At 42.3% G+C, this 11012-nt stretch overlaps 1 protein-coding gene across 1 annotated transcript; it reads right to left on the reverse strand.

The window, feature by feature from the left end:
* cdan1 (codanin 1) lies at positions 1 to 10982 on the reverse strand. The gene is given in 33 exon segments (XM_018663720.2): positions 1 to 1008; positions 1137 to 1244; positions 1552 to 1763; positions 1943 to 2006; positions 2105 to 2212; positions 2524 to 2697; positions 2699 to 2751; positions 3274 to 3352; positions 3544 to 3607; positions 3781 to 3930; positions 4309 to 4412; positions 4513 to 4649; positions 4828 to 4882; positions 4976 to 5065; positions 5181 to 5262; positions 5739 to 5794; positions 5796 to 5906; positions 6075 to 6218; positions 6393 to 6525; positions 6737 to 6942; positions 7148 to 7223; positions 7357 to 7446; positions 7646 to 7755; positions 8067 to 8187; positions 8354 to 8432; positions 8524 to 8640; positions 8835 to 8901; positions 8903 to 9026; positions 9333 to 9382; positions 9384 to 9534; positions 9626 to 10044; positions 10046 to 10360; positions 10853 to 10982. Coding segments are annotated over 33 exon segments (4101 nt in total). The 5' UTR covers position 10982; the 3' UTR covers positions 1 to 885.
* Between the last annotated feature and the right edge of the window lie 30 nt (positions 10983 to 11012).

Genomic DNA, 11012 nt, shown 5'->3' on the forward strand with positions numbered 1-11012 from the left:
ACAAACACTTAAACCAGAATACATCTTTATTGTCATATTTTTTACTTTGTGGCAACATAAAAATATTTCAATTTAAAAGCAGCAGAGAATACAGAGCTCATTCAACATGAACAAAAATAATCACAAATGCATTCTTGCATTCATGAAATAAACATGCAATTCACTAGTAGTGGCGGTCAAAGGCAGTGTGTGAAAGTGCTATACTAAAATAAAGACATTTAATTTCTCTGGTGGGTCTAAAAACTAACAAAAAATCACATTTTTCAGTCCATTTTTATAAACTGTCTAATGCAGTGTCTTATAAACCTGGAGCATCTGGTTGAACTTCATGTGTCAAAATTATTTGATTGAATATTCAGTATCTGTATTTGAGCCAATACGTTTATGTGACAGGAGAGTTACTCAGTTTACATTCCTGGCTGCAAAAACTCACAATGCCCAACCTGGGCTCCCTTCTGCTGTCTTTGCTAATACTTCACTGTGCTCTTGACTGTTTGAAATGTTTGATTTGTGCTAGTATTTCTCTTCGGGTATAATCATGTTTAGTTGCAGGAAGGTTCCAATGATCTAAGGTAAGAGATGGTGCTGTCCCTAGCTGCTGCCACTGACTGGCAGGACTTTCTGGTTCTTGCCAGCAAAATAGCAGAGTGATTCATGAAAGGTTGCTGTCACTTCACAGGTGAAGAACAAAAGTCTGAAGCTTACAGAGTCTGTGCAGAGGCCTACAGTGAAACAGCACTGATGGGCTGTGCAGAAAAATGGTCAACAACAAGAGGTCACCCAGAACTGTCTCTCACTTGAACAACACACTGACAGATGTGACTTAAAACACAGTGGTGATCACACAAAAGATGCTGTGGGGACACTTGGGTAGTATCATTGTTGTCACGTAGCGCCCTCTACTGTCTGATGTGAGACCTGCAGCATGTCCATATGACTTTGTAAGTCAGCCAGAGGCAAGGGGGGTTTAATACTCTGTGACTGCAGCTGAAATTTCTCTATCAGCTCCTGAAATGAGACAGAAATGAGAGAGCAAAGTGAGCAAGGAAGAGTGGAAAATAGTCAAAGAGGTTAAATCGCAAGTAAAAGAAACACTTCCTGAGAAATGCATCGTGACAAAAGCAGTGAACCCTCACCGCTGGCAAGGCCAAGTTTGTTAGCTTCTTCCAATGAGATATGACCTCTTCCTCGCCCAAGATTCCTCTGTCAACCAGCTTTCTAACCAGGAACAGGTAGTTGTTCCACTAGAAAGATACAAACACATTTAAGACCACAGGCATAGAAAAAGCTTTAATTCAACAAAAAAATGGCACCAAACATCTGTTTTGGAGAATTCAGGTTAGACAGGGCTGAGCAAAAACAGCAGAGAATGTGAGATATTGGAGCTGCTGCATCAGTAGTCATTCAGCAGGACTCTTTTCAGCTGTCTAATTAAACCAGAAAATGTAAAACAAACAAGGGGAGGGGAATATCCGATACAGAAACAGCTATAAAGGCAGAGGTAGCTGTAGTAGCATCATTCATACTTAATATCAGCAGAAGTTGACATACCTCAGTGTCGCTGGCCTTCAGCACAGCAGTGACAGTGAGCGGGGTGAACAGCAGGTGGAGGGGGGCGGAGGAGCAGCAGTCTCTCTCCCACAGCTCAGCAAGCTGCTCCAGCACTGATCTGACAGGAGGCTCTGACCCCGAACCAGGACCCACAATAACCTCTCCACCTCCGCTGCACCCTGACAGAGACTGTACCGGCAGCTCAGCAGACACTGAGCAGGTACACACAAAAGGCACTCAAGTCTGTTACACAATACAGGACATGAGCCTGACTAAGTCGCTTCCATTTCAACAGCACAGGGCAATTTAAAGATTGTTTATGAAGTTTAACACGTCACAAAGAGATTGTTTTCCTGTAACTGGACTTCATCATTAGTGTCTGGACTCTTACCTAGTTTGCAGGCTAGTAGGACAGTACAGTTCAGAAGCATCTGCTCTGACATCACAGTTGAAAACTAAGTGGGAAGACAAGAAGAACAGAGTGTGATAAGCTCTGGCAAAAATCAGTACACCCTGCACAAGTTTTGTTTTGTTACACTTGTGTGTCATGTACCTTTCTGCAGGCCAGTGTGTCTCCCACTCTCTGGAGCAGCGTTATGAGCTGAGAGCTGGTTGGCAGCTCCTCATCAGTCCTGGGACCTACTGCGATGCTCAACCACTCCTGTATTAAAAATATATATATTCAAGTCAAACGTCAACAGATTCACTTTTACTTCTTTGAGGAGTAAGGTTGGATTTCCTCCCCAAGATTTGGGTGAAGCAAACTGGTCACATAATACTAACCTGTCAAAACTCATTTTAATCAAATGGTCTATTTTTGCAGAATAAGAACTTAAACAGGGGAATTCCTTGCAATTGCCTTTTGGTTGTAGCAGCTGCAGAGTACCACCAAATGAAGTACTGATAAATAAAAATAACAACACTTACCCATACCTCCATAAAATGCTAAAACAACCTCTTAAGTCAGCATACCTTCATCTCAATGAGGATGTCTGAGGGCAGTGAAGCACTGTGGTTGCAGTGTGGAGGGCAGGAGATCACTCTCTCACTTCCTCGTTTTCTCTTGGGAGTAGTCGACTGCTCCTGGGTGACCAACTCGTCCGCAGCCCGCTCCGTGTCCCCCACGTCTGGAGCCACAGGGCTACCCTAGAGCCTTCATCACACGGTCATATCTGGTCTTCCACTCGCGCCTTATGAGCGCTGAGGGTGGGAGAACAGAAGGAAAGAGAAATTTTAGATGGATGTCCTCAGGGGACCTTTAATGACAGCACTGGCTTCTTTCTTTTTCCATTGATAATGGAAATTATGTTCTGTAACATGATCCCCAGCAACGGCAAGAGCTTGAAGTTTCAGTTCTTCAAAGAAACATACCAGTGTTTTTACATGTTTCACTACATATCACGTATCCTTACATAGTTTTACAATAGGCCTCCAAAATTCTTTGTCAGTATTGTTCCGGCAGGTCACAGCAATCCCTCGCCTCGTGTTCCCTTACATAAAAATGACTCCAAACCAAATTTGGGGAAAGGGAGCACTGGTATTGGATTGCCGCTTGTCATACATAATTCATCACACTGATCATTACAATATGTGTCTTCAAGTTATGAGCTACATTCCTGAAAACAAATAACAATCAGCTGGAATCAATTCAAAATGTACATCATATGCATTTACGAGGTGAAAAACATGCAGACACACATATACGCTACTTAAACTAGCTACCTGTAATGTTGGCAGAGAGCCAGCTGCAGGCTTTTTCTGTTGCAAGACGTTTGGTGATATTTTCAGATGTGGTCAGAACCTAGAGAGAGACAGTGAGTCAGAAACATGAGAATAACCCTCAAGTTTCTCCTGTTTTTTCCTGCTATTAAAAAAATCTGAATTTAAGACATGGTTTACTCTGTAGCTTAATATTGTTAGAGGGGCTTTGAGAATAGTTTTTTGATATGAGATCACATCATCATTTTGTGTGGTGGTTTTTAAAGGACTTACAGCAGAGGAGGTCTCCTCAGGGAGCAGAATTCTTATGGCTTCAGGACTCTTCTCACAACAAAATCTGCAAATCACATAAAACTGAGATTACCATTAAGGAAAGATTACCCCACAGAAGTGAAATACTCAATTACCTCAAAATAAACAACTATCTCTCTAATAGCTATTCAAGTCCATAAATCTATGGACTTGGACAAAGACAGTTTTGCTTGCTGCTTGTAAAAACGACTGTTGTACCTCGTGGCTCGTGCCATGGCCTCCAATCCAGCATCACACAGCTGAGCACAGATGGAGTCATTCAGTTTTGAAGGATTTGAGTTTGGCAACTCCAGTCCATCTCTCAGCATCTTCTCTCCTCTCTCCACCAACTCACTCACTAATGTGGCCCTGTTGAAAACAAATGTGAGCACACAAATGCATAGACTGAACATAATCTACAGTTCTGTTTTAGTGATGCTGAAAATAGGAATTTTGATACACATATCTATAAAATACATCAACACAGGGCCATGAATTCCTATCAGCCACCACTTAGGTGCTGGTAAATTTGGACTGTTGAACAGTCGCTAGCCTCTTAGGTAGGCAACCAACCACAGTTGCAGGCTGATTACCCACTATTCTGAAAGTCCTTTTCAATTCTAAGAAGTCACTTGGTGGAAGCCTGATCAACGTAAAAAAAAAAAAAAAAAAAAACTGTGAAAGATACAGATGATTTAGAAATTTAGGACTTGGAAAACAACCCCCCCCCCTTTCTGTGATACTAACTTCATATGCTTGACGCCATTGGATCCAATTCTCTCAGCTACAAACTCCACAGTGCGGCGCAATGACGGAGGCTGGTTGTGAAAGAAGGCTTGCTCCAGGTCCACCTGTCACATTTGAGAAATTGGTTTAAATATTCACACACACAGGTAAATTCATTGATGCCATTTCAAATTACTTTTTACAACCTCTCCTCCCTCTACCCACCTGTAGTTTCTGCTGGGACCTGTTGGCAGCTGGCGTATCCCTGAGCTCAGCAGAAGTGGGAGTGATCTTGCGGATAATTCCTCCACTTTTGGCCGTGCTTCCAGACACAAAGGCAGCTAGAAGCTTACGAAACTCACCTGGGCAGATAAAGTAAGGCAAAGGAACATCAATCAGTTCATCATCAAAGAGCATGGGATGATTAACTGCATTTTACCTCTTCTACAGAGAACACTGTAACAGCACTGCTACAAATATAGTAGTAAAAATTGTAAAATGTGCTACGGTGATAAAAAAGATGAACAAGTTTTTACTCACCAAGAAATGGACAACACGTATAGAGAAGCTGCTGACCCACCAGGGGAATGCAGTCCTGATAAATAACAAGAGAACCTTCAGTATAAATGAAAAACCAGCAGTTGGCATTTTATGCACAAACACCAGCTATAATGAATATTTTTCTTACAAGTCCTGCACCACTTGTGTTGCTGTCCTCCAGCTTAGCCACTTCAGTGAACTCACTGGTGAAGAAAATGTCCTCAGGAATCACTGGGATCTACACAAGTTAAACACAGCCAGTTTAATTACATGTAACGTATGTTAAAGTGATTTGGTGCTATATAAATAAAAATTGACTTGACTTAGATAAATATCTACAAGTTGTATCTCACCTGGAAAAGCCACCCTAATACAGACACCATTAGGAGCTTGTTCAGGTAACACATTTCTCCACTTCTGCCCAGCAGCATTCTCCTACAAGCACACACAAGTCTATTTAGCCAGTCTTTCCAAGAAGACCAACAACAGGTCAAACACCAGCAAAAACAAAGAAGGAAGTGTCTGTTTGTGGGTCAGTAAAAACTTATTTAGGATTTTTTTATCAGTTTCAGAAATAATTTCAACTTTTTTTTTCCAAATTCAGTCTGCTAAAATATCACTAAGATATGATGTTGTAATACAATGTGAGTCTGTTTAAGGAATATTTCTCTTTCTCTGTTTCTTAACATTTACTAGGTGAAAAAACACCAAAACACTATTAAAGCAAAGAATATGCATGGAAACATATTACTAAAAACATGATTTTGTCTTAATCTTAAATTATTTTTCCACTCACTGTGGCGATTGTATGTACCTGATTTCATGATCAAAGCTGCAGATTGTTAACTAATTATTTTTCCAACAGCTGTGTGAGTTGTACATGTGTGCATGACTCAAAAATGGAGACAGACCTGTACAGGAGGAGCAGTGTGCCTAACGCAGTCCTGTAGCTGAGCAGCAGAGGACCGAATAAAGTCCAACATGGAGAGGAACTCCACAAGCCAGGGGACAGTAAGGATGGTGCGCCTCCTTCTCACACTGTTACTCAGCACAGCACACACATCGAGCACTGGAACGCTCTCAAGCGCCGAGGGAGGAAAAGATTTTTTTAATGAAATGAAAAGCCTGGCAGTATATGCCAAGTCTGGACTAAAAAGAGGAAGATTTTACAGTTTCCTAACCCACCTAGAGGAAAATAATCCTTTTACTTGCTCTATTTGAAACAGACCTCATTATTTTTTTCTCACCTTGCTGCGCAGGGCTACAGCAGTCTCCTGAATCTCTCTGGATGGTCTCTCAGATGTTTGGTAAGGCAGAAAAGAAATAAATCCAAGAAACTTAGCCAGAAGACGAGCGAGGAGTAGCACTGAGGTGAACCGCTGCTTCTCATCCTGATGGGGACAAATTAAAAGTTTTATCTATGATTAACAGCAGTTAGTCAGATCAGTCTTTTCTAAATCTGGCATGGTTGTAATTTTACAGATTGTTAATGCTGAAATCTTTTGCACTTGAAGCAAAAATTGGTGATGCTGACATTTCGGTAATATCTTTGACTGATAGTATACCTGATGCTCCATGTCTCCATCTCCCTCCTCCTCTCCCTCACCAATGGAAGCAGGGGGGCTCAGGATGGACACCTCATCCAGCTGCAGGAGCTGCTGACACAGGCTGTCCTGCAGGTGCTGGTTCAGCTGGCAGCTGGTACACAGTATGTAAGACACATATTAGATCACAGAAGGACCAGTCACGGAAAATCAAAAATGACACCGACTTGCTCAGACATGCAGTGTGACCAGTTTGACCAACAGCCTAAATTCTGAATTAAACACAATTTGTCCTACGTCAATTTTATATTCTCATGATAAGGATCAGTGTAACTAGTGGTATTTGATTGGAGGTATTATCTCACCAGCTAGCTGTCTGCAGGAAGTCTCTGAAGAACTCCTGGTGGCCAGGGAAGGATGGAGGAGGACAGGGGCCGACTACTCCATGAGGCTGAATGAGACGCTCTTCAAGGCGCTTCAGACGCCCCAAGCTGTCAGCTCCCAGCATACCTAGCAGGTCAGTGTCAGGGGTATCCCCGGGGGAGCTGTTCACACGGGGGCCTTTACACATCTGAAAAAAATATATATATGGACTTGTAACCTTCCATTTGAAAAAGTACAGTATGCTGAGAGGAAGGGAAAATAAGGGGGATGTTCTGGGATGTTCTCTGTATTATTTTATCAGGGTTTATGCTTTCAATTTAGACATTTACCATGATAAAATTACTTTGCAAGTTAAGATCCATTATGTATGTGGATGAGGTGCAACGGTCTACCTGAACAAGCTGCTTCAGGAACAGACGTGCAAAATGGGAATGGTTTCCTGCAGAGGTCAGTTGACTCATCATTCCTCTAAAAAAGAAGACAGAATAATGAAATACACAGAGCAAAAGTAGATTAAATAAATTGATTAGACAGAAACAGTTTTCAATTTTTAAATTACACATGTTCCATAAGATAAAGAAAAAAAAATTACTGGACTTGCCTTATCCTGCTCCCTAACGCAGCATCAAAGTTCCATCCTGGTTCCATATGAAAGTCCTCCCATTCCCGCAGCACCTCATAAAAAATATCCCTGAGAGAAAGGCAAAAATATCAAATGCAAAAGTGGAACTGATGAAGTTTAATTCAGCAGTTACCTAAAGTGCTCAGCCTGTACTATGCCTATTTATAACCATGAAAAATCCAAGTCTAGTGGTTATACCCCATCTGCTATACACTTCATCTGTCATAAAAGTAGTTTTGACTGGACACAAGAAGAAACTGTGATATACCTCTGTTTTTTAAAGGTGTGGAAGGCCTTATCACTTCCAAAGTTGGACCTGTTGTCCGTAGCAGGCCGGAACGGGACTGAGTGGATGAAAGTGGAAACTGAGGGAGAAAGCTGGAGCAGAAAAGGAAGATCACAAAAAAATCAACCCAACAAATATTACAGAGGAGCTGTAAGTTGCCTGAAACTTTTGGAGACAAATTATTAACATATTCAGTAAGAAGCAATTAAGGATTCAAATAACATAAACTAACTGTAAGTTCAATATATAACAATAATAGAACAATGTATTAAAAGATATAAATACAAAACAGGAACAGTCTCAAAAGCATTACAGAGTATTGGTACCAATATTTGAATTTAATCAATAACACTAGGAGATTAAAAGTGCTTACACCAGTACAATAAAGTACAAGTGTGTTTACCGTGGCTGTGCTTCTGTCCTGGGCTTGAGTAAGACGATCCCTGAGACCTGGAGAGAAAGATGCCACCCTCTCATTCTCTGCCAGTAGACGCAATGTACACTTGTCGAGATGAGCGACCAACCTTACACAGGACAAAAGAAGATGCTTATGAATAAACTCAGAGATTGATTGGAGGAGCAATGTCATTATTAATGTCAAATTAGGGAAAATACTATGAGCAGATATATTCCTGGAAGTGAATAGTGTTAACAGAGGAAAACTGCAACACAAGAAATAAACAAACTCACTGAAACTGATTCTCCAGAACCTTTACTGCAAAATGCACACAGTTGTGTACTTGTCTTAGATAACATCTCTCCAGAACATCTGAAAATGTGACAAAAGTGGCTAAATTTAAATTTTTAAAAAGTTGAAAAAACACAATATTTTGAAGGTGAAATAAAAATTAACTGCACACCTGAATTTACAGCACACAAACTTTCCTGTTCGTCATCATCATGAGTGTGAGGGGACTGAGACGTTAGCAACTGCATCACAAAGAAAAGCTCCAGGAAAATGTTTGGCACGAGATTTTCTGCAAAACATGAAAGCACAAACACACTCATTTTCATTGTCTTTAGACCTTTAAGAGAGATTTAATAGATTCAGAGCCTCTTAAAATGTTGGTAGGTATTTATATGGTGTTGCATCAAGATGTGATAAACATTCAATTTTATCACATCTAGTTACTTTTAATCAGTGCAACGGCAACACCTTGTGGGCATTTACCAGAAATGCAGGTACAGTACAGCTCTGCCAAGAGATCCAGTTCCGTGGAGAAGGTGACTTTGGATGGCTTCAGGACAAGGTGTCTGCAGGTCAGGTGTAACTTTAGATCCAGTCCTAAGCCCTGACTTGGTGGGGGTGCAAGGATCCAGAGAGGAGGGCAGAGGAGAGCTGACCTGCTGGGCACGCTTGGTTCTAAAAAACAAGAAATTCCTAACTGTGAGACAAGCATCATAAAAACTAATAATTAACATAACATAACATAATTAATGTATAGAATAATTATTATAGAGTTTAGTATATATTTTTACAACTCCAAAATACAGCAAGACACAGCCACATTTATCATGCAGAATGTAAAACAGCACATCCTTTTAGAACTCAACTCAAAAGTATAAACAGACATATCAGCATCACCCTTTCTTCCATTACATTACACAAAAAAGTAAAAAGTCAACTTTTGTGTCACAATAAGTTGAGTCATTTTGCATGTAAACTTACTTCTCCCTCTTAAGTAGTTCCCTTTCCTCCTGCAGGCTCAGAGGACTGCTTCACTGTCATCGGTCCCTGAAGCACCTCTCCCCCTGATGGGGGGCTAGAGAGCTTCCTGAATGGAGTGGAAGTGAAGCAGGTCTTTGGTTTGGAGTGTGGCCGCTCTGCACTGACTGGTGTTGGGTTTATTCTTCTAGATGGTTTGGATGCCCTGAGGGAGAATGTAAAATATGAGACAAATCTGAAAATAAATGGTGGAGTCAGTGCAGACTTCTGTTTAACTCAGGATTGTGCAAACTCACACTGGTGAAACTGGTGATGAACCAACAGGAGGAAAATCTTCCAAGTTGTTGAAGTTGAGCTGACCCACAGATGGAGGTGAAACCTGCTCACTTATCCTACTGTACCCTCCTCCTCCTCCTCCTCCTCCTCTGCCTGACCTCCTCCCCCCACTGTCCCATCGTCCATTCTCATCACTGTGGTGTCCTCCACGCCCTCCTCCATGTCTTCCTTGTCCCCCGACAGCAATGCCACCACCGCCAGCACCACTCCTCCTGCGGCCCTTTTGTGACTGCAGGTTGGGGCTGTGCTGGAGGTCCGGTGGAGAAACCATGTAGTCCCCCAGACTGATCCTCTGGCCAGGCCGGCGCTCGTAGCCTGAGGGCCTGGAGGCAGGGCTCCAGGTTGTTGTAAAGGAAGGGCTGCTTAAGGCACTGACCCCGGCTCAGACAGTGGGATCCTGACTGACCAGCAGCATCCATCTCAGTATCAGGTGAAACTGATGTGGCCGGAGAAAACAGCTGGATCCGGCTGGCACTCCGTGAACCAGCACCACCAGCAGACCTGCAGCCCCTCCTGTCAGTGAAGCCTTGGGTCTGTGCAGCAGGCCTGGGACGGCTGGGGGTCTTGGCCGGTGTGGCAGGGCCATGGGTTAGTGCTTGACTGCTCTGATCTCTCAGGAAGTTTAAAAGAAAAGGAACAAATTCCTGTTTGTGAACTGTCACCCCAGGTTTGCTGAGTGACAGCTTGTCGTGCTCCTGTAGATAAGAGAAGGATAACTGTTGGAAAATGTATTGTGGCAAATGAGGCATTTAAAAAGCTGAAATAGCTCAGATGATCAAAGGTGTTTAAACTATGATGAACCAAAGACAGAGAGAAACTAGGTCAGTAACTGTTTACTGGACAGCTTCAGGACATTTCTGAAGAAAATAGCCAGTTGACCTTGCTAACAATGCGCTGGCTAATATCTGCTAACTGCACTGCCCGCTTCGGATACAGCAATAATAACAAGCAAGCAACAATTGTAAATTAGGATGTATTGTAACGCTAAATTTTCTCTTGACTGCCTGGACGCTGCTCGTCTGTACTAGAGTACATACCATCCAGGCTACATTAGCTCGCTAGCTCAGCAGCTAAAAGTTTTGTTTACACTCAGTTGTGAGCGATGTCATCTCATAAAACACGCAATACAAAAAGCAAGCACGTATTAAATGTCTCACTCGAGCGGCTCCGATTTATCTCAGACTTACCTCGAGATTTTTCAGCCAGTCTACGACCGTATTAACGTCCACTTTCTTCAACAGCAGTGATTCCAAAAGAGCCGCCATTCTGTCAGGGCGCTGCGCGGCTGCAGGACTGAGAGGACGGGGGCGGGGCATGGGCACGTATTGCGAGCTGACGTACGCCAAC

Source organism: Lates calcarifer, linkage group LG19 (genome assembly GCF_001640805.2).
Source record: "Lates calcarifer isolate ASB-BC8 linkage group LG19, TLL_Latcal_v3, whole genome shotgun sequence".
Lineage (NCBI taxonomy): Eukaryota > Metazoa > Chordata > Actinopteri > Centropomidae > Lates > Lates calcarifer.